Genomic DNA, 24,477 nt, shown 5'->3' with positions numbered 1-24,477 from the left:
GCAGGTTGAGCGCAGCCACCCTCAGATCAAGAGTTAAAAATTATTGAAAATTTAGACCCCCAGTGTCTTGGGAATCACTGCAGCTCTGGTGGTTCCTGTGCTAATTCGCAGCACCTGGGGAGCTCATCCCTAATTGTTTGCAGAGGAAGAGACACAGGGAGTTCCCAGGGTTGCATATGGGAGGGATGAAAAAAAAATCCAAACCCAGGAGTTTTGGTGCAATAGGATGGGACTAATTTAGTCTGGGCACCTAGTCAAGAGCCCCGGTTAAATTACAGCTTCACGGTGTTGTCATTGCACTGCAGTGAGGAACCTTTCCCAGTGGCCCTCCGCAGTGCAGCCGCTGTGGGAGATGTTGCATTATTTGGAGTTGTTGAGCTAAATAAGGCAGAGGGTAGAGCAGGTAGGAAAATGACTCCATATCAATGGCTGTCATGCACAACAATACCTTCCATCGTGCCAAGCCAATGTTCGTATGGGAGGATCATGTTTTATTAAAACCTGCTACTTGTTGTCACTCACTTGCTCCACTGTCCTATTCACTGTCTCCAAAAATAGAATGTCCTGTGGTGGTGGCTTATTATGATTAAACAGATAAAAATAAGTTTAAGGTTTAAACACATCCAGGACACCTGAGGTAATTCAAGATCTGACTTCTTATGGAACGTGTGAAGTTATATTTTCCATTGCTTCACAAGACTTGTTTTGTTTGGTTTTTAATTCAGTAAGCTTTAATGTGATCTATAGTTTCACATTACAGGCTGGCACCTCAGGAATTTGTATTACTGTTTTCTGATTTTTTTTTTCTTATTCACAGGAAAATACTTAATATCTTTGAAAAAAAGAATTTCTCTAAGATAGCCCTATTTGTTCAGTGATTTAGGTAATAATTCTATGTTGTTTGTTGCAGTTTTCATATGTCAGAAAGAGTGTTGCTTAGCAGTAGTGAGGAAGCCGATACCATGATAAAAACTTTAGGATTTTACTCACGTGATGGAGTTTATATCAGGAGCTTAATTTCTTTACTTTCTGTATATGTGTTTATATTTAGCCATTTTTCTGTTTAAATAAAATCTGCACATGGAGATAAGGCAAAGCCTTTTTTTTCTCCTGTATTTCTACTTCTGCCTTCATTTGCAACTTTAAATTCATCTTCAGTGATGCTAATATGTGGCATTTAATCTGAAATGAAGGGCATATGAGAGCACAGGAGCCTAATGGAGCAACATGTGGCATCATCAGTGGAAAAATCCAGGGGAAGTAATTATAGACAGCAAAGTGAATGTCATACTATGAAACATTCCTACAGGTAGCGTGGTGTCAGCATCAAACTCGTAGACTCACTCCAGAGTTATGTTTCCCTGTTCCTGGTCATATGCTGAATAGTGACAGCGTGGTCAGAGCTGTACCCAGTAGAGAGGAAAACAGTCCCCACTCCTCAGTGCTGGTGAGCAGTGAACTGTTGTCGACAGTGGAAATTCAGAGCACTTACACATACGTCCATGCTGTGTAATGAGGCATGTGATGATCCCTGACCTGGATGTCGCTGCAGTTGTACCGATGCAAGGCTTGACCTGAGCTAGTGACTTCTGCTGGAACACACACATGATGAGTCAAACTGAGGCAGTTTTGATTTCAGGACTGGTACTCTTCTCTGGAGATTGCTCAAATGTGACACCTGGCTGTCCAGTTTGACCACTGTCCAACATGGTCCAGACTTGGTGTCCAAACATACATTGCTTGGGCAGTTACACCTGTCTGAAAGATGAAGCATTATTGCCTGGACATGGCAGAATCTGGGCGTAATTTCACACAGGCTTTTCACACATGTAGCTTGAAAGATGCAGGTGGTATTACTTGTGTTTTCCATGACATGTGCACCAGTCAGAGCAGGTTGCTTTTGTTCTTGTTTGGTGAGAGAACATTACAGCATCTGAACCTCCTGCTTTGGTTCTGCTCCATGGTAGAGACAGTGGTCCCCAGTGGTCACAGGTGGATATGAAGTAACAAGCAAAGATTGGTTAGTCAGCTGTGGAAAAAACCTTGATGTGAACCTGAAGGCTTAGCCGTCTTGGGACATGCCATGTGGCTCTTCCTATTGAGAAGGAAACCAAAAACCATCCTGAAGGAACCAAGTTGATGCCATTGTGCTTTGCGCAGGAACAGAGACATGTACACATCCAGTGAATTACAAGGTGTCAGTTCTGTGCAAAAGCTCTCAGTGCCCCTTTGCTTCAGCTCTGTCCTTAAAAAGCAGTGGAGTGGAGAGCCCCAAAAATCGCTTGTGAAAGGCAAGCGTGCAGTTCAAAAGGGGCACAACAGTAAATATAACTCACAGCTCCTCTACTCACTCTCCTTCTGGAAGTCTTTCTGGGCCACTGCTGAAGTGGACTGAAGTCAATGGAAAGATGGTTGTCAACTTCCACAGCCTTTGGTGTGCAATGTGTGAAGAGGCAGCGGCTTAAACTAGCTGGAAACTGGACCCTTAATGTTACTGCTAAAAAAGTGAACAGAGATGGGATATGTTTTCAAAGTGCCATTGTTCCATCCTAAAACCATAGACTCAGCTCTTTATAATTGTGGGTTTGACCATGTCTGTCAGCTCACCCTCCATTTTTCAGACTCTTGGGAACATTCACCTTTAGACTGAAGTCTTCCAGGCTCTTGTATTTGTAGCCCCAAAGAGCTCCCTGGTTGTGGAAACCCTGTGGATGTGCCTTCTCCCCACTCTCTGCATCACTGACCTTGTAACTTCTTTGATCCGAGTGGGATCAATATAGGAGCTGGAAGGCACAACTTTGTCTCAGAAGAACAGGTACTTTATTAAAACAAAAGGCCACAATGTTATTCATATTAGTAGTCAGATACAAGGAAAGCAAAAATCTACTGAAATATAAAGTTTTCCCAGTTGATGGAATTCATGTACAGCCAACAAATGTTAAAAATATTCAATTTCCTATGAAGTTCACATCTATATATGGAACCCACATTTGTTCAGATATATCTGGTTATCCTGTTCCATACAGGAACACAAACTGTTGCATCGGTAAGACACTGATTTTGCTAATTAGTAAAGCAAAAATTTCCATTGCAAGGGCATTTTAAAGGCAAATTAAATACAAGAAGAAAATACTCCTTATTAAAGTAAAATGTGGTGTAACAGCTCACCACATCCTGCTGCTGTGGCATCTCCTGTTTAGCAAAGGAAAGGTTCCTCTTTCAGACTCCTTGACAGGTAGAGAGGTCACGTGTTACCTACATTTCTCAGCACTATTATTTTTTTTACTGTCAGTGGAAAAGCTAGACATGACAATGGAAAATACCAGTTGAGGGAAGGCATTGTGGGAAACTGTAGGTGTTAGCTATAAAAGTGACAGTGCCCCCCTCCACAAAAACAGCAGAAAAACAGTGAAAAAAATCTGATGACAGAGGTGCTCCGGAAATCATTGTACTCAGCTGTTTGACCTGATAGGGATCAACCTGTTGCTTTAAGGTATGTGTTGTGCTAATCTAGGTGTTGAAAATTAAACATCTTGCATGCTATTCCAGATCTGCTGCTAAGCTGTATGTAGGGCCTCGCAAGCCAGAAAATTCTTTTGGTCTCATCTGTCCTGTCTATAAAATGGGTCTTTTTGAGTACTCAGGTTGTGTTGTTTTGAAAATGAGTGTAAAGTTCTTGCAACCTTTATTTGAAAAATGTTGTGCTCATTCAAAACACAACTACTCCTGGAGTGGTACTACAGACAAGAATGAATGTGTATCCAAGCAGCAGCGGAATCAAAGACCAGAATTTGCTTTAGGAATGAAACTCAAACCCAGGCCAAAATGTTGCTTGCACTGAATGCTGCTATTCTGGGGAGCACACACAATCCTCTTGTAGCAACAATTCTGTAAGCCAAAATTTGAGCATTCAAGACAGTAACCAGCTGACTCTCCTCAAGTATGTAATAAAGATTTTGTTAGAAAGGTGGGAACTAAGAGAAAAATACCAGTTATTTTGTCTGCATGAGCAGCATATCTTACCTCTCTGGGGAGTTCTGCAGTGATCCTCCAGGACCGAGTGGGGCCCTGAGGATACCAAGGGGAAGGAGATGGCAAAGGAGATGGTATAAAGGGAGTAATCAGCTCGTTCACATGATACATGAATTAAATTACCAGTAAACAAAGTTAAAACAACAAAAAAGTACTTCTTCCACCAGCACATCCTTAAACCATGGAACATACTGCTGCAGGAAACAGTGAAAGCCAAAACAGTTTCGTTCAGAAGGTTATTAGAAAACTTAATGGAAGAAAGTTCATCAAAGTTCACTAGAAAGAAGGATGCAGACATCTTGCCCATGAAGCCCTCCAGCAGAGTGAAGGTGTACTAGAGAAAGCAACACTGATGGGGTGCCTGGTTCCAGTGCTCTTTCCCAAAGAGGGCTACTGGCCAGTGTGGTAGATGTGACACTGGTACAGATGGGCTTACTGGACAGCAGAGCTGTACTTCAGTAACAGAATTTTTGATTTGCTGTTGGGAAGGACAATTGTGGGTCAACCCACAACAAGAATATTTGATGTTTCCTTGCCAAAAGAAAAAAAAAATCCATTTTGGGTCAAACAAAATATTCCAGATCATTCAATTTGATGCAAAATAGAACATTTCCTAACAGAAACCTTAAAACGTTTTGGAGTATCAAAAGAAGCAAATTTTCAAAAAATTTGAAATAAAAAAATATTGTTTCTAAAGACTGAAATTATTTGAGGAATGTAATTCATATTTTCATGTTATTTTGACTGACCTGAAACTTCATTTTCCCTGCAACAAGTTTTCCATCAGCACCTGTTTCTCAGACCTGGAGGAAGAGAGGAGTATCTTCGTGGGGGTGCCAGAGGGCATCCTTCTAGCCAAACCCGACATGCGTCATCCAGCATACTTCACATGTGCTTGCCGCCTGGTTTCACCCCCGTTCCCACCTGCCGGAGGGTTTTCCTTCCATCTTCGGGTGCCTCGGCGGGCAATGTGGGAAAGCCCGCTCTCAACACACTTCCCCTTTCAGTTCTCGTGTTTAGTGCTCTCTGCTCGCATTCTGCTTCTGCAAGATCGGCTGCTTTGCCACGTCATGTATTGCCACACCTGAGCCTTCTGCATGCAACCTGGGTCCTCTCTATAGGTTTTTTCCACTGCGTTATTGGGAATTTTTGCATGTTCAGTGCTGCGATGGGTAAAGGGGAACAAGCAACAGTGAAATAGAGACCTGTGTCTGAGCTGATGTTGAACATCATCTGAGTGTTTTTGGCCCTGTTTGATTGTGAGATCTGGTTGCACTTTGGTTGTCTCCTGAGTCCACACTGACATTGTCTAGTGACTGTTGTTGAACAGCTGTCCGATGTTGTTACACGAGCGCACCAAACTTGACTGCTACTCATCAGGTTAGCAGAAATGCACCTCTGTTAAGGAAGTAACATACGTTATAAACGAGAAATAAAGCCGAAGGTCTAGTCTGTATTCTGTTGCATCTGATGACAAAGTTACGAGTGATTTCAGCTGGGGACAGATTGGTTTGGCTGTTGAGAACTGGAGAGAGCGTGACCGAAGCACTGTGGTGGTCTCGTGGGCTCCCAGCTGAAAGGAAAGGTCATGTCATCTCCAGGGTAAGCCATGTGTCCTACAGTGCTTGAGTGACAGGATTCAGCTGAGGGTACCTAGTGTAGCTGGAAAGGGCCTAAGACAATTCTGGAGATGGACCTTTGGCTCTTAGACTGTCATGTCGTCAAGTTGCTTCTGAAATACTTTCGCTAAGGGCTTTAATAGGGGAGAGCATGGGCTGGCAGGCTGGGGAATGTTACTTTAGGAAGTCTTACTGAATGAATCAAGCAAGAGTACCTCAGCATGTGCTACATCATTAGTCTGAGATTCAAGATGCCTGAGTACTAGTTCTGACTGAGATGGGGAGCTCTTCGGCTTTTCCACCTCGCTGTCCCTGTGAAATATCAGTGATACTTATGTTCACATTTTACAGAAACACTGTTAAGGATCATCATGTAATGTTTCTAAACACTAACTAACTATACAAAGAGTGAGGATTGCCTGGAGTAGTATCTTAATTTTATTTTATGTAACCGAAACTTTAAGGGAAAGTTGGCAAAACTGTGACACTGTCTGGCCTATGCAGGGGTTTGTTTTCAGTGTCACTGTGTGTTTTTGCTGCATACCAAATGTTCCTTTGAGAAGTTCATTAAAGAAACCATCTTTACAAAAGCATCGTGGAAAAATTATCCCACAGAAGAAGTGTGCTGTTTGCATTCAAGGTAGAGACTCAGTCCTGAAAGCTGTCCGGAGTTTGGTAGCATGTAAATGGGTAACACCTCTTGCTGTGTTTGGATACATGCAGGACAGTCTTTGCCACAGAGCAGGGCTTGCTGTTTACATTTGCTTCTGTTGTTTGGCAATATTAAAGATGAACTCTGTGACACTCTCAAGAGAAAGAACTGCTTTGTCTTCACATCTTATTTCCATACCATTCTTAGTTTGCTGCCATAAATAGGTAGTTACAAATACAGCTGATATTTCCTTTCTGAAGTACAGTGTGCGTATCCACTGGTAGAAGTGGTTTTGGTGACCGGGACCTGTGACACAAATCCTGACTGATTCATGTGCTGCAATTACTAAATGGGCAAAAAGTGTGCAGAAAATTAAAGAAAACAAACACAGGCAAACAAAACACCAGAGAACCCCATGCAAAACCTAACTGCTTCAGGAAGCTGGTTTTAGACAGGCTTGGTCTTTTCCAATAAACACATGGAGTTATCTGGATGGCTATGAACAGCAACCCACGAGGAAAGGAAAATGCAGGTGCTTCCATGACGTGGGTACATGTCAGCAATGTCAGGAAAATTCAGAAGCGGTGAGAGCCCTACTGATGGCATTTTGTCTATCTTCATGTAAATCAGGTGGTGGCAGTAGCTGCAGGGAGGTGGGGTGGAAATAAAAGGGATGTTGTGTAGTCCACTGTAGATGGCCTTTGCCAGGTTCAGTCATTTCCTGTCCATCTGCCAAAAATCACAAGCTGATAAACGGACATAATTGGAGTGTGGGAAACTGTATTGCTTGATGATCTGCAGGGGAGGGGTAAAAGAATGAAAGAAGACTCGTGAATAAAGAAAACAACACTTTATCAGTGGAGATGCAGTCTGACTGGCTGATGCTGAGATAATGGACCTTGTTTATTCTTTCCTCTGATTCTTGCCAAGGGTTTAACTTGCTTGTCCATCTGTCTGTGCAGACAGGACTGAAGCCTGCATGTCCACGTGTGTTGGTCACCACAAAAGGAGGGTATATATTTACATGTGTTACCACCTTCAAGGAATGGACAAGCACATAGCAGTTCCTTCTTTTGTTCCTAATAGTGTCTCACGGTGGAAAAAAATCAGCACGTCAAGTCATATTCTATCTAAGTATTTTAGCTGCACACACCCAGGTTCAGTGGCTGGCAGCTTTCCTTTCTGCCATCATCACCTAACAGGGCTAACATACTTTCCAAACAGCTCTTTTTGGGGAAGGGGTAGATGATTCAGTGGTTCTCTTTGTTTTATATTTTCAAGCCAGTTCTAGAGCAAATGAAATGTTTTATCTGTAACTGATTTTGAATGTTAAATATGTTTGATGCAATCAAGGATCCAGAATGCTGCAGTTCTTGTGATGTCTGGTTTTATACAGTATTTAGCATGTTAATAACCTTGGTTAATCCTGCTGTTTTGCACTGTGATCAGGCTGTACTAGCTATCTTGTGATGTTACACTTACTGTTCAGAGCTGTACTGAGGCCGTCAAGGAACAGATGCAAGTTTGGGGGGACTGTGTACTGAAGTGACCCACCTGCAGCAGTGGGATGCTAATCAATTCCTTTTGTCTTCTTTCTTTGCAGTAAATGAAATTATAAGGAATGACCTTTCCAGTACCAATGTCCATTCATAGCTTTCAATACGGGCCTACTATGAAATCCACACATGCTTTTGACTTAGTTGGCATGTCAGCCCAATTAGAGAGATACCGAATAAACTGAAGACGTTGCCTGGTACCACTCTGATCTTCCACCTTACTAAATGTCAGGAACTGAAGATTTACCTCTTGCTTACAAAGAAGTAGCTCCTCAACTTCAACTGGTGAAACAGCTTCTTTAAAGAAAATCATCTCAAAAGAAAGAGGAGAGAGTATGCTCCAAGACGGCAAATTTAATGGGACAAAACTAGGAAATTCAGCAAAATCTGAGTGCTTCTTCCCAGTGCTGATCTTTTTGGCATGGCACCGCTGGAATACAGCCCTGGAAGTGCCTTATTATACCAGGTTGTGGCATCAGGGCATTTTTAATAAGCTTTGAACTTGCTACCATTACAAGTGTTGGTAGATGTAGAGACTATAGAGCTTGCATTCTGGAGTGTGATATTGGAAAAAAAGTGTAGGACTCTGCAGCAAAGCAGGGAAGAGTAATCCCTACTCCAGGGAGGTGCGTTTATGAATTCCAGAATTTCTTCCGCTTTTCCTCTGCTGTAATGTACAGCCTATTGCCTTATTCTCAGTGCATTTCAAAAGCCTCCTGATTTGTCATCATCTCAGCTTTCTTTTGCATATTGTCTATATTATGTGCTAAGGAATCATAGGGTTGTTAGTAGTAGCATGTTAAGATTTTGATTTTAATCCAGCTTCAGTCATAGCACAAGTGAGTTGAATAGCACAAAATAAAAAAAGGTTGATGGACAAAAAATTGAAATCTATCTATTACAAGATAGATGAATGTGTATGCATGTACATACATACTAGTATATATGCATATATTTATATATGACAAATAATATAGATGATTGCCTAGTGAGGGCACTGAATTTAGCAATAATTTCAATTTCTGAGAATGCATTTCAGATCCACAACAAATATTTCAGCTACTTCTTTTGAGGGTTTGTTGCATCTGAAGCAGGTATGCATTTTCTTTCCTCATGCAGTTAAGCAAGCACTTTAGATAGGCAAGAAGGATGCATACAAGATACATATTATTTACCAAATGACAAAATAAGAGTTGTAGTAACTGTAAATACCGTTATGGAAGAGTGTAAAATATTTGTTCAGTTATAATGTTATTATTCCACAGAAGCCTTATAACTCTCTGCTACATGTATGAAAAAGAATATTACCAAAAAAGCCACAAAGGTTTAATATGCAGCGCTGTATAGTGTGTTTTCAGATTAGCTAATGTTTCTGGAGCTACAGGTAGGCATGTAGTGTAGCCTTTAACATTGTACTTTTTACAATCAGCTGCTTATTATATAACTAGCAACAACCTATTATTTCATATAACAAAAAAAAAAAAAAATAAAAGCAAAACTGAAGAAAAAAGCATGACTTAAATTAAAAATGTTTAACATTAATATTGTGCCTTAGGAATCTGTGCCCCCTTCTGGAAATACACCTGAACTACACCTCCATGCTGGGGTGGCTCCTTAACCCTAATGCAATGAAGTTTGAACAGGTTTCACAAAAAGGTGAAATCCTTCTAGCGTTTTAAAACATTATTCTGTACAATTATGTCTTACTTTCTTTAGTAAAAAAAAAAAAAAATGAAAGCCATATTTGTCACATTTGCACATTACTGTGAAGACATGAGAATATAATATGGCTATATGTACATAATATGCTGTTATAATAGTCTGTTATTCCTCACCTGTTTAATCCCAGTTATTTACCCTGTATTTAGCATTGTAGACATTGCATGAAACATTTCTTATAGACTGCCATATGAAAAGTTAAAAAGCTTGACAGATGTCAGCTTGACTTGTAGCTAGAAAATAGATAAAATAAAGCAAAATGTTTTGCTGAAGCTAGTCTTAGAGTGGTTCATTTTATAATATCTTGACAAGTTCTCCTTTCTCATATAAAATAAGCATTTTTACATTATATACATATGTATCTAAATATATATCTCCATCTCTTCTATTTGAAACTGTTTGCATCCTGCGGCATCCTGCTAATATAACCATCTTAGTATGGAAGTGAAGTCTCTTGTCAACAGACTCTCCTCAGGCTCTCCTTTATCTCCTCCCCCCCCCATTAAAGATGTTGCTGCCAAGGAGAGAAAATTACATATCATTCTCAGATTTTCTTCACTCAGTATTTCAGAAATGTGAACAAAGTATGCATGGAGGAATCTCTGTTTATGCCAAAGCATTTTTTTATTCACATACATACCTTGGGTGAAGCTTTTACGATACAGGACAATACACACACAGACACACCATCCACATGTTCACATTTCAGCAGTAATTTTCAACAGTATGGTATAAATATATTGCACCTCCTTCATTCTTATTTTTACTTTCCTCTTTGAGCTATTTTGGAAAAAAACAAACCCTCACCTACCTGTTACTTTTAAACCTGGATAATGGAAGATTATGCATCTCTTGTATATGTATTCATAAAATAAAAATGAAAGCAGAAATGTTTCCTGTATGAGGCTGCTATCTTGTTTTGTACGTGTTATGTATGGTTGTTGCTGGCAGTTTATGAAAATGGTTTTCATCAACCCTTTTTGAAAACAAACCAAAGCCAAAAAGCCACAAGACTCTGAACTTAAGAGCATAGTCTTTACAGGTACATTCAAGACTTTGGCCAGGGGTGATTCTGACAATTAAAAAGAGCCCTCTGGATGGATTTTAAGTGGTGAAACAAACTCCCTTATTAATCATGCAACAAGAGTACTTGCATCTCTATATACGGCTTGGACAAGAGTTTCTTTTGCTCTCCCTGGAGCTATTTCTGCAATGCGTGAGTTGCTAAGGTTAGGCTTTGGATCTGTGGTCTTCAGTGTGATAGACACAAGACGTTTTGTTAGGCTGAAGGCTTTCATAGCCCTGCGAGGGGAGAGCTGCCCACAGACTGGCTTGCAAATGTGTGGTGGATCTGTAGAATGGATCTGATCTTGATGACTTGTCATACTCCTTGAATTGCTCCACTGTGCTGCCCCGAAGGAGAAGGGGCAACAGGAGGGTGTCAGCTTAGTCAAAGCTCGGCTGAACATGGACTTGAGTTTCTAATCACCTCATCAGGTGGTGCATTTGTATGTACTGACACATGACACCTCATGAGACGAATCATACAGAAAACACTGGAAAAACGTTAGCTGCTTCAGTTTTTCTAGACCAAAGGCAAATTATGAAGTACATAAACACAACAGCATCCCAGCTGCAGCGGTCCTGTTTTAGGTAAACATTTAAACACATTTCAAACATTCCTCAAGAAGGAGACACAAGTATGCATTTAAGCGTCTGTTGAATGATTTTCTCTGCCTTGGGTTTGTCTTCCTGTGAGTACAGGATGAGACACCATGCTTGCTCTGTCACACCTGTGTTCCCCAGGGCTGCTATCAAATCCCTCGCAATTTAAGGAGAGGCAGATGCTCCAAGCCCCATTAAAACATAGATACCGCTCAGCTCTTTAGAGGTCAGTCAAAATGCTCCTTCTCTGCTTCTCTGTCTAGAGGGTGGAAATAGTGATATTTACTCCTCATGTGGATAGAGTGACCCATATTGTTGGTGAGGTTCCTGGAAAAATGAAAATACTGAAAACTCAGTCACAAATTCCCTGCGTCTCCTAGAGACTTTGACATAATTTTATACCAAAGCAAAATGTCTGATCACAAAGTGAATTAATCCAAACAAGATACTTCAGTCACTGTGCTACCTGGCTTCCTCTGAGCTTCCTCTCTCATTTCCACATATCCCCTCCTCAAAGCACCGCAGACCCAAGCATGGCTACGTTAACCACATCTTGACCAGACTTCTTTAGGCAAAAATAGCCTTTAACAAACTCCTAGCTGACTATTTTCATTCATAATAAAGGCAGAAGGTGAATCCCACACATCCATCTGGTACTGTTTGACTAAATAGCCTTGCTGGAGTCATGCCTTTGAGATTTTTCCTTTCCAGCTGAAAGTGGCAAATTTCAAGGAGTTAAATTTCTTGGACAGAGCTGTGCTGCCTTGAAGCTAAACTTTCCTTCACCATGTGTGTAATTTTATTGTATTCATCACTGTAAATTTATTTAATTTGTCTCAGTAAAAATAAAACAAAATCCCTCTCATCAAATATATTACAGGGGAGTGTTAAGGTCAACGACAAAAGATCTTGGTTTCTGTACTTCTTTTTTAAACAAATGGTCTCATTTTATGTCATAAGCAGTGATTAGACTGTTCATCAAACTAAAGTGAGTCTCATCTTCTCCACCATTGCACATGCTTGCCCAATACAGAGGTCAAGCATTTGCCTGTTTTAATTTGCCTGTATTGTTTCCTCTTTCTCAGCAAGTTAATGTTTTTCTTCTTTTAGCGTCTTTCAAAAAAAAAAAAAAAAAAAATTTGATTCTCTTCTTTTCAGGTAGCCAAATAATTTGTTCAGAGCCAATCACTTACAGATTCTCATACTGTTGGCTTTAATTACAAGCCATTCTTGATCCCAAAACCAACTCTTTTTTTTTTGGCCGAAGAGGCTGTATTTTTGGACTGTGCAAACTTGTGGAGTTTGAACAATTCAAATGGTTACATTTGCAGGATTTAAGGTGACTGGTAGTGTACCTGACCCTTGCCGTCAGCCATGGGCACACTAGCTTTTGTCATTTAAACCGAGAAGTTGCTGACTGTAGCGCTTCCTTAGCTACTTTCAGTGACAGGCAACCCACAAGCCACTCTTTGCAGATGTGGCAAATTGATTTTCAGTTGTTTTAGGAAATCCTTTTTTTCCGTTTTCGGGGAAAGCGTTTCCAAAAATGCCATCAGCATCACTTCCCAGCACCTCTTCTGAATTAATTTCACACCTGCAGCTCCTGTACCCAGCCTGTTCCCAGCGCCACTGACAAAGGGCTCTGTGTCGAAAAATAACACAGAGACTGGCAATGGGTATGGGTGGCAGAGCTGTCCAAGCCCAGGGCTTACTCACAGCCCGATGTCCAGTTCACTCACTTTACTGGTCTGTAGCTGCTCCCAGCTGGGCAGCCCTGCACCTCACACGGCTGTTGTAGGCCTCTCCCTGCCCAACTGAGGAGTGCCCTGTATGTGCTGCTGGGGCCACCATGTGCCTGTGACGCTGAAGGTGTTTTGAGCAAGTTCTTTGTGTCCAAACTGAGTGTGGGTTTGCCTCTGCTGACGTCACTCTCTTGGCTTCTCCATGGGGGTTCTGCCAGCTCCAGGACCATCGCTCTGCTGCCAGCCATCAGGCTGGTTGGGACTTGCCAGCTGAGAGGTGTTCCACCATGATGAGAGCTCCCAGGAAATCATATTCTGCATTTTCAGATACGTTTTTAGGCCTGGCACTAGTGACATTTACAAACCCGATTCTGGGGTGTGAAATCTCCAAGAACACCCATGGTGGGGGGCTCCCAAAATTCAATGTGTTGTTCCCATTCAGCTGGGGGATATTCCGGTGACACCAGTTTCATGTTATGGGGGGAAAGCAGAGACCTCTGGACCTCACCAGAAAATATTTCAGTGCTTGGCAGAAGTTTTTTAACTGGAAGATTTGGGGATTTTCTGATCTGTTTTGTTTTGGTTTTTTTTAATAGGAAAAATGACATCGCCTCCAATATGAAATATTTTCTTTACCCATTTTTTTTTTTTAAGTGTTCTGCTTAGAAAATACAAGCCGTATATTATTTTGAGTCATGTTGGTACAAACTGCATCTTCTTTCCCCCTCATCCCCTCTCCAAATCTCCAGGCTGGGCTGCTTTCCCAGGCAGTGGCTCACCCTCCACCCAAGCCGAGCAGCATAGGCATCACATGAATACTGCCTCTGCCCAATTTCTTGAATGCTTTCTTTGCAGGAAACTCCTCATGGATCTTTCCTGACTCTCTGGCCCCCTCCCAGGGCTCCTGCCTGGGCCAAACTGATCCAGCCCACTGCTTGCCTCCCCCTGGCAATCTCCTCTTTTTAGGTTTTTTATTTTTTCACCATAAGCTTCTTCTATATTTTATCCTATAAAAGCAGATTGGCCGTAGTCAGATGATGACACTAAATTGAGCACACACCTTTTAGTATATTGAATGAACTACTCCTGTTCTTTCTACCAACCCCATACACAGGCAGACGCTCCTCAGGTTTTTAATGCCATGTGCCCCATCGGCATACCAGGGTGGTTCCCATTCAGCAAGAGGCTGAAATGCCAGTTACATGCACAGAGGAGACGGTGTTTCTCACCGGTGATACAGGGATGTTGGCTCAGGGGACCTTGTGAAGGACCTTGCGAAGGACCTTGCTAGCCAAGCCTCCCCGTTCCGCTGCTGGATGGGCAGGGCTGGGGAAGGGGCACCAAGCCTCTCACTCTGACCTACAGCAACTGCCCTGCCCTGCCCTTGACAAGGCTCCATCCCCCACCATGCCTTGTGACAAATCTTTGACCACCTTGTAATTTGGTGGTGGTAATGTGTTGTTAAAAAATGTGGGGGGGGTGAAGAGCAGGAGAGGCAGAGGAAGGAGGAGAAGCACCACATTGCACTAATCTGCTTACCATTAAGGCAACAGGAGCCATAGGCCTTTCACTCCTGGTGACATCGTGGGCTGGGCAGGGAGGGGAGACCCACCACAACACAGCTCTGGGGATCCTGGCCATGCTGCCCTGGCCAGGAGTGAGTGTGGGCTTGACCGGGCGTGGGCCTAGAACAGCCACACTTCAGTGCACCTGTGGAAACAAACCCTGTGCCAGCATGCCCCTGGGATATGCCTCGGGGAGACCACCCATCACCCTCTTACTGGCAAGTGCCAGTCGGTGATTAAAGTGGGTTTATGGTGGTTTCTCCAAACAGCAGCATGGGGGGGACGACATTGACAGGGGTCCAGGGCCAAGGCTGCACAGCAGTGGTAGTATGTGGGAGGGAGCGAACTCTGCCTGACTCCCGGGATGAGTCTGCATAGGTGGGTGTATGAAAATTTGTCTTCTCCTTAACTTTCCAACTGAACAGTGTGGTCTGGACAGAGAAGCAGCAAGGAGGGGGAACCCCAACACCGTTTCCCTGTTCCTGCTTGTCTTAAGGAGCAAAACTGCCCTTTCAGCAGGGAGGTGCCCCTGGGAGCAAGAGGCACCAGGTGCTTTTGGGATGCTCCATTGCAGCTGCTCACATGACAACCTGAGCAGCTACATGAAGATGCAGACTGGCGTAGGAGTTTCTGGTTCAGTTTTCCCTGCAGTGCACATTGCCATCAACGCTTTAGAAAGTCATTTTCAAGAGTGGTGAACAAGATCAGAAGACTCTCGCTCTCAATTTGGAAAGTCAGCAGTTTCAGGGTTTAACTCGTAGAGTGTGAGTGCGTGGGTGTGCGCTGGCTGGACTGGATGTGAGCCAGGTGCTGCTCTCCTCACAGTGCCACGTGCCCACTGAACCACAGTGATGAAGCACCTGACCCACACCCAGGACCACCTTCTTTGCAGATGAACACTTGAACATCCATGTGGTCATTCAATAGCAATGATCGTCTTGCTTCAATGCAAGGTAACAGGCACCAGAGACCTCTGGCAAGGCTCACAAACACAGGGTGCTGGAGGAGCATCAGTCATCTCAGCTCACAGGGAGAGATACTACCTTCAGCAGATTAACCCCTTACTATTGTTACCAGCGACCAAGAGAGTCACTCCATTAGCAGGATGTACCAGTGAAGCAGATCGCCACATAGTAAAGAGAATAATAAAAGCTTGGATCCAGTAAAAAAATTTCGGTCTACCCAACCGCTTCTAAAATACGTGGGTGTACCAAAAAGATAAGTAAAACTTGTTGCTAAAAATAATGGAAAATGATTGCTACATTCGTCGTTCACATGTTCATGGCCTGTATAAACTTTGCAGGCCTAAAGAATTAAACAGTGTTTGATTGACTAATAATATTAAATAACTTCTTATATAATACAATGTATCCCTAGAACATTTTTGTGGTTCAAGTATGCACATTTCTGGTGACTCAAGTACACTATCTGAGCCCTAAAGTAGTGGTCAAGCACAGTGAGAGCACATCACTTATCACTGCTACCCACTGGTGCAGCAATTGACCTAAAACCCCAACATTTCCTTTCCCCACAGCCAGAGTTGTGAAGTGTAGGATAACAAATGCGATGTACAGCATCTGCTGACGCACGTCAGTCCTGATGCAGATTACAGCACATTCTTGCATCATATCGCTATGCTGGGTGATGGGAAACACAGGAAGGCCCTTTTCTTTCTAGGCAGATCTTTATCAGCTAAATGTGTCTGAGCTTCTTGGGTAGGAAGGAAAGACACTGAGGCAGCCTGGCCCAGGGGTTTGTGGTTTTACATGCTAGTGCTTTATCCAGACTCTTGTGGCTAGCTTGGTGGGGTGTCCCCAGTTTGAGGGCACTTCTCAGAGGGTGCCTGTGTTTGCCTTCCAGTGCAGGGGACCTCTCCTGCTGCTGGTTGCTGTGGACATGCTGCCAAAAGCTGCTGAGCTGCCACAGAACCAGCCTGGTCCTGGCAGCTGTCACAGTGCTTGATGAAAACTCTTTGGGATTCTTTGATCCAAGAAATCAAGATTTGAGTCTCTTTGGGCCTTTCTTTAAATTAAGATTTGAATCTCTTTGGGCCTTTCTTTAAAGTTCTTAGAAGGGCTGATGCTGCATAAAACCTCTCGTTTACTAAACCCAATGAGCTGCATGACATAGCACTGGACTGTGCTATGTGAAGGCTCTAAGTATCTGTTTCTAGGATTTTTTGTGTGTCACAGCCATGCTTCATAACCACAAAAAGGAACAAGTTCGAGCTTCAGTGGTCACACATCGGTTAATCTGGACTGATACTCAGCTGGAAGATAAACCCAGTTAGTACTTGAGGTTCTTCTCTCTTCCCATCTTCTCCTATCATGGCTGCCTGTAGCTTGGCATGCAGACATCCTTTGGCAAGGCACCACATCAGCAGCTTCCCTGACTGTGCTGTCAGAACACCGTGTGTTATACATGCATCCCAGTGAGCTGCTGATGGTCCACCCACCCCTGGGCAACCACAAAGAACAGAGGGAAGTTTGTACTTCAGGAGGTCCTAGGTGCTGTGGGCATTGGAACCAGACCTGAAGGGATGCCAGTCACAACATGACACTCACCCTTGGAGGGCTTTGTGAGCTCCCAGTTGCTTTGTAGCTTACTGAGCATGGTGGCATTAGAGGTCCAGGCCTGTGCATAGCAATCTTGCCTTTTGGATGCTGTTCCCCAGCGTTGACCTTCCACATCAGGATGGAGAAAGATCAGTGTTTTTCAGCTCTGTTTTCTGAGTATCCACCTGACGTTACTCAATGGAGTTCAGTTAGTGCTCCTTCATAAGTGAAACCACACATCCCAACATTGCCATATTCTGTCTTACAGGTTATCACTGGAAACACTATTAGTGCTATTTTCAGCTGGTGGGAATTTTCCAGTTTTTGTTTTCTTCTCTAAAATTTCGTACCGTAATGCCAAGTGTTTAGGTACCATGGCATTTCCCTCCCCGTCCCCCCCCCAAAAAAAAACCCGTTTTTTTCAATTAGTTAAAGAGCCAGTCAAAAAAAAATCGAACTTTAGAGGAGAAAAAAAATCTCCTTCTTCAGCTGGCTCTGTTGTTCACATCTTCAATTATTTCCTTCTTTCTGCAGACCACAAATTTTGCTCAGTTAAGAGGAACTAGATTGATTTTGATCTTCTGCAAGTCTAACTGTAGTTATTCCTGAATTATGCCTGAACAAGTGAGATCAGAATTGAACTCAAAATGCTGGTTCTCCAGAGTTTTATGATTGAAGTTAGGTTATACAAGAAACACTGAGGGGATAAAGAGAATAAAGGACAACTTGCTTATTGCGGTCAAATAAAGGGTTAGTACAGTAGCTGCACTACATGTACTGCACTTTGGTTGTGTTGCAGAATGCTCTCCTGAATCTCTAGAGACAGTAAAGTTGCATCATTCTCAACTGATTTCCAGGTTCCATGTGGCCCATAGTTGGACCTGTAGATGCTGAATATAGGTGCTGCAAGGCCCATCAGTCACTCGTCCTGATCTGGGATGTTTGGCTGAACTTGTGAGTTTGAAGTCATGCCTGATGCCCCTGGCTTCCCGATCTGTTCCTCTTCCTTCAGCAGGTCAGGGACTTAATCTGCATGCCACAGGTAGCACAGTGGTGGCAGTCCCCTAGTTTCCTGCTTCTGGTTTCTGCTAGTTTGAATCCCAGAGAGACAAATCTGGTATAAATGCTGCTGTCTCTAGTCTTATAGTATTGCAAGTTCTCAGAACAGATACTACCCAAAGCAGGTGTCCCTGCCACTTGCTCCTGCACACAAATGGGTGCACCTCCCCAAGGGGGTTGCATCTCCTACCAGGAGGAATTGGACCAACACTGACTGCTGCCTTCTCCAGCTGTTAAGATCTCTGCGATGGAGAGCCAACCTAAGCCCAGTCTGATCCCATGGCCTTTGCTAGCTTTATTCCTACTCTGCTAGCATGTGTGGCTTGTTTCACATGGAACTGGGATGCTTCGAAACCAAGCAATAATACATGTTTACACAGCCTCAAAAAGTCCAAAAGTAATGCTTGTCAAGGCTTTGGTCGTAGGTAGAATAATGATAAAAGATTGAACACATAGAAAGGAACATGCCCTAAAATAATTCTTGTGTGGTTTTTGTTTGTTTGGTTGGTTGGTTGGTTGGTTTTGTTGTTTTTGTTTTTGGTTTTGTTTTTGTTTTTCGGTTATGCTGTGTAAAAATAGAAGTCAGCAATGACTATCAATATTTATTCATTAAATAATTATTTTAGAAGGCCCGTAGCTACAGCACAATCTTTTCTCTGTATAGTTTACATCGTGATTTTAAATGGCAAAAGGAAGCTTCAGAAGGAGTGTTCTGTCCAGAACTTCAGCCAGGGAATGCAACTTCGTTCCCAGATTTAAAAGAAGAGGGTGGGAGGGTACCACTGCAATGTTTCAAGTGGCTGCATGGTGAGGAAAATGGAAAAACTAGTATTTCAGCCTTGGTTGTGTTCACTGTTTACTGACAAATTGCTAAGTGTGATGTTTTGGTTTAACTCTCCCTTACTCCCATGTGGCTAAACTTCACAGGCATTACTGAAGTGCTTCTGTTCCCGGTGGTCTAGAGTCCTTCTTGCTCTGCCAATACAATTAAGCACAGTGGATCCAAACCTGCCCTGCTGGAAATCTGTGGGGCTGTGACCCAAGTCAGACCTGCCCCGCTCAGTTTATGCTGCACTAGATGTGAGCAAAGGCCTCGCTGTGGACCAACAGCCTCCAACCAAGATGCAACACCACCGTAAACAAAAAGAGATTATATTTGCACTATGAGTTTTGCTTCACTTTAAATTATTGCCACCAGAGATTTGTTTGCTTGATTAGTCCTTTCTTGGCAAATTTTTCAGTATTCTGATTTTGAATGTGGGTACCTAAATTGTTTGTCTGGTCCTGCAGTTTATGGTCTCTGTAATAATATGCACTGCACTTTGCCATTCACTTAAAACACTAAACAGAAGACCTGAATATTCTGTTCAAAAATTTGGAAATTTGGCTCAGCCTCTCTGAGGATAGATTTAAAAATTGAACAAAAAAAAAAAAAAGAAAAAAAAAGAAAAGAAAATAAAGAAGCAGGGGAAGTTTTGGAAAGGCCATGTTACACTGTCATAAAACAGCCTCTGAAAGCAAGGCAGTGTCTGCCACTGCCAAACAACTGCGTTTCATTATGCTGGAACCACGTTTTAGCACTCAGGCAGCTTGTGTAAATACATTTATAGTGCCCCACCACCACAGGCGGACCTGCTGCAGCCTCACCTTGGGTCTTTGTTGTTTCTGTCTGGTGCTGCAGGGCAGGTCCTTTCTGGCCCTGTGCAGGAGGGGGCTCCTCATCCCAGGAGGCTGCATGGGCAGGGATGGCTGCAGGCATCCACCAGCCGCTAATGCACGAATCTGTTGTTAAAGAAGGGAAGTGAGGAACAACTTCTGCAGTTAGAAGTGCAGAGGTGATTTTGAGTAGGTAAAATGTCAGAGCTGGTGATGTGCCAGAATGGGTTTTGGCCAGGACACCACAGCTAACACCTGCAAGGATACAAGAAATTATGCGGGATCAATTATTTTGAGCACTTGGGGCCTCCTGTGTCACCTTAAAGCTCTCCCCTCAAGGAGCGTGCCACTGAGGTGCAACATCTGGTCTGCAGTCAACACCAGAAACACCATCATTATGAACTGGTCCAGTGAAGACTCAGGCTGAAAACCGCAACCGAAGGAACCTCCAGCCCCACACTGTGCGAGGCTCTCAGCCCAGTGCCAGCTGATCCGGGGATGGTGGGGACTAATGGAAAACCTCCCCTGCGTGCTGCCAGGCGCAGCTATCGGGCCAGCTTAGTTACTGTAACGTGTGAGCTCCGGCAGGAACGTGGCAAAAAAAAAGAGCGAGCTGACCACAGGCAGATTTCTTCCTAACTGTGTCACCGGTGAACGCCATAATTCCAAGCCGGAGGTGGGAGAATGGCTTTGTTTTTACAGGAAACCTGTCGACAGAGAAAAGAAAAATTTGAGCAGAATTTAGCAACTGGCTGGATTTGGCAAATAATTTCATCTGGAGAAAATAGCTAAAATAGTTCAAAATTGCGGGGGAACGGGACGCACACACAACAAGAGAAATTCTGAAAATCTGTTATTTGCACATCTATCCTCCAAAGAGCTTATATTATACTGCCCACTACCAGCTGGCCCAAGATTTAGGTTGCCTAATATTTTCCGTTATAAAAGATTCTTTCAACATTTTTATTTTTTTAGAAGCTCTAACACCTCCATTGTTTGCAGCAAGCCCTTATAATTTGGCAGGGACAAAGCCCCTGGGCTAGAGAAGTACATTTTCTTTCATCCATGAAATTCCAGTCAGGTTTGGCTGGATTAAAAAAAAAAAAGTTAAAAATCACCATTTCCCTTCTCTTTCTTATGTGCCCCCAGAAAATATGCTGGCAAGCTGCCAGCCTAGCAAGTGAACGTGAACGTTCTTATTAAATCGAGCCCAGGTTGTCACCAAAGCAGCCGTCCAGACTCTGCTGGGAATGTCTGCGGGCTTCTAGGGCAGCTGCAGCAGCAGGAGAAGAGCTGTGGGAGACCAAGCACCACCCTGAGGAGTTTCCCCAACAGGAGAAGGAGACAGAGAGGGGAAGCAGCTCCTCATGCTCCTCCTGTCACTGATTTAAGAGACCTGGCAAACCAGTCTCTGTGCCTTGAGGCTCCTGCCACTACTTCTTAGGCTGGGAAGAGTAGAGCCAAGTTCTTGCTCAGCCAGCTGTGAAATAGCAACACTAAGCCACACTCCTCTTTCTCCAGCACTTTGCTCTTCTCCTCAAGTGCCACAATCTTATCCTACTCTCCCCTAATCTAATTAATCCTTTGGTTCTAATTGTATCAGTCTATTACTTGATGCTGAACAGAGAATGGGTTTGGGGGTTTTTTTGCAGCACTGAAGAGGGTATAATTGTTTTGGAAAAGTTTCTAGTTTACAGGTTGGAATGGGACCAGCCCAGAAGACGATGCAGGAAGAGACGAGAGCCCAGGAGCCAGACTTACTAGGGAGGCAGCTTCCAAACAGTGGTCAGGAAACAGAAATCGGACCATGTGTACAGAAATGAGCCCAGAGAACTAATGGGGGTGGAACGGGAAATGGGAAAACTTGGACAACGTTGTGCAGGAGGCCTGGTGAAGGTCTGGAAGATCTTAAATAGCCAATATAATCCACTCCTGGCAGAGGAGACTGTATTATGAAAAATCAACGTTGAGTGGAATACAGAAAGATGAGCACTAAAGCAGAAAGCAACACAGAAATACATCATTTGGTGATCCCCTAGTTTAGCTTTTGGCCTCCACAAGTGACATTGGAAAGGATGGCATACAGAAGCTCTGCAGCCAGCAAATTCCTGTCATTTGTGAAAATCCTAGTTCAGTCCTAAAGAGCAAGAAAGTGGTTTATGCCACAGAGTATAAAGTTTTATAAGTCTTCCCAAATCTGTTAGTATTAGCTGAAAATCGGATTAAAAGCCAAACATCACAATACACCGCACAGAAGTTCAGCTTGCCTGTGCAGATCTCTTCATTTCCACATATGTGTAGCTGTCAAGAGAATCTAGCTGACTTCTCAACGGAGATCCATGGAAAAGCTGTTGGTGCCTGTTTAGGAGGTTTGGTTGTTGCCTGTAGACAAGAGGGAGAGAAGAACAGAAGATCACCTTAGCTCTGTCATCCTGCCCTTGCTCTGCTGGACATGGGTGCAAGGTTCACTTATGGTCTGACCTGTTGCTTCATCCAGAGATGGAGCACAGTGAAAAACTGCCAGCTAGGCTCACCCCACAGCTGAGCTTTGCTGAGAGATGTAACTTACTCCAGCTGCCATAGTGGACCAGGGCTATATTGCTTTTGCAACCTATGCTGTTGTGTGCACAGAGCATGGATGCATGAACTAATAGGCTGGTGCTAACTTACCATTCTTTGCATGGCAGTCCATTGTGCCAAGTAAATGCAGTGGTAAATAGTAAAACATGGAAGAAAGACTGAGTAGTAGCAGTGAGTTGGTGCCTTCACTTCTGCTTAAACATTTGCTTTACCCTAAAGATGGGTTTCTACTGTAAATGACAGGTTCAAAACTATGCCAAAGCTTGGCTTTGGTTTGATGCTCTCTTAGAAATAAAACTCCACTCTCACATCTGCATTCAGACAGAGTCAAATATGTGCCCCTCAAGGGAAAACGGCAGTTCAAAGATGGGTCTTGGTACTGCCTCCAATTTAAATAGAAAATATTGTGTATTTTCCGCTTTGGTTGGATATTGTATTAATTAGCACGATAGCTTCTGGAGTGCTACTAATAAAACCTACATTCAACAAATTTGGCAGTAAAAACCATTGAAGCAAGCCTCAGCAATTCTTGAAGACACAATGTAACGATGAGTACCTGAAGACTCTTTCTTTGGATTGCAGGAGTGGGATAACTTGTCAGGAATGAGTAAATTGGAATCAAATATGTCTAGAATTCAGACTAGCTAAAGACGGAATAATCAAAACCATCAAAGCTTGGTGCATAATGGTTTGAGACAAGTGGTCCGGCAAATATTGTTCTAATATCATCTTAACCACAAGGGCTCCTCAGATGTGTTTCTTGAAGACGTTTAAGTTAGCAAAGAGTACTCATCATTAATCTTTTATAATGGCTTTTGGGAGCCACAGTTCATTTAAACATTTTACGTTTTTATTACTTATGTATGCAGGGCAGCAATTAAAGCTGTCGTGGTCATATAATGAAGACTAATGAAAGCAAGACGAAGGCGGGTTTTCATTTTCTGTCAACCTGAATATCCATCTGCTTCTGCCATCTCCCTGCCCCCTCCCTGCCCCCCAATAATTTTGTTCTTTGCTTGAAAGCCAGCTCCACAATCCCTAGGCATTTAACCAAACACCTTCACAACTGTCCAGGATGAACTATGAAGACTAAGTGGTCCTTTCTTTTCTTACATGGAAGAAGTATATCTCTAGCTAATCAGGCAAGTACTGTAAAAGGCTCAGTCTTTCTCAATGCGGTAAATGCGAGTGATGCAATAACAACATCTTTATGGCATGTTTTCTTGGCCACTGTGAAGTAATAGTTTTGGAGGGGAGACAGGGATTAGTCACCCCACAATTAGTCATTCTGCAGTGTAGTGTGATACTTGAGAGATCTGTGTTTCAGAAATGCGGCCTTGCAACCATAGGACCTATTTTCAAGTACTTTCTGCTTTCTCCTTCTTTTAATTGGCAAGAGATTGTAGAAAGAAAAAATATTCACTATGTTTAATGTGCTTCTGCACTCGTGTGTCTCTGTTTCATCTTCATACACTCTTTTCTTTCCCTTTCTTGGGATCTGTGAACAAAACCTCAGTTCAGGAAGTGCCTCCATCCCAGCTTGCCTAAAGAGAGGCTTCATCATCCCAGCCAGGCATCATAATGCTAGTGCTGCAGAAGGCCAGGGAGGTCATATACATAAGGCCAATGCTCCCTCACGTCTCCAGTAGCCTGGGAGCCCGAGAGGGGCCATTGTTCATTAGCACTTGGTGAGTGTAGAGGGGCTGATGGCTGCTGCAGCTTGCTCCCCTGGAGGGAGCTCTGTGGGGAGCTGGGGCACTGGGAGACATTGCCTTCCCAAAGGCAATTTATGGCTTTGGGAAGAGTAAAGGACAGAGATAGCTGAAGTAGAAGTCTCCTCTTTCGTAACAGTCAGAAACTTTGCTACAGAAAATTTCTTCCCTTTGACTGGAATTCTTCTGAGTCAAAAAGGCAATGCAGATGTTTTGAAGTGTTAATCATAAATTTCAGGGGAGAGGGAGCTTAATGGCAGAGCTCCCAATGAGAAACAGCTCAATGTTTGGCCTCAAATATTTCAGCTGCTAAGATATTGCATACTTCACTGATCTGTATATGGCAGCTTCGTATCTACAGAACC

At 43.1% G+C, this 24,477-nt stretch overlaps 1 protein-coding gene across 5 annotated transcripts in view; it reads left to right on the top strand.

Annotated features, from left to right (window-relative positions):
* Positions 1-10,250, top strand: part of NFATC1 (nuclear factor of activated T cells 1) — a 115,593-nt gene extending 105,343 nt beyond the window's left edge. For all 5 annotated transcript variants that reach the window (XM_065831980.2, XM_071804646.1, XM_071804645.1 and 2 more), the window contains one exon: positions 7,907-10,250. In XM_065831980.2, coding sequence (XP_065688052.1) covers positions 7,907-7,909 — 3 coding nt within the window. In that variant the 3' untranslated portion in view covers positions 7,910-10,250. The remainder of the gene's footprint in view (positions 1-7,906) is intronic.
* Positions 10,251-24,477: the final 14,227 nt, after the last annotated feature.

The sequence above is a fragment of the Patagioenas fasciata genome, chromosome 2, assembly GCF_037038585.1.
Source record: "Patagioenas fasciata isolate bPatFas1 chromosome 2, bPatFas1.hap1, whole genome shotgun sequence".
NCBI classification, from domain to species: domain Eukaryota; kingdom Metazoa; phylum Chordata; class Aves; order Columbiformes; family Columbidae; genus Patagioenas; species Patagioenas fasciata.
Note: the sequence above shows the minus strand (reverse complement) of the source record. Positions and strands in the feature narration are given on the sequence as shown.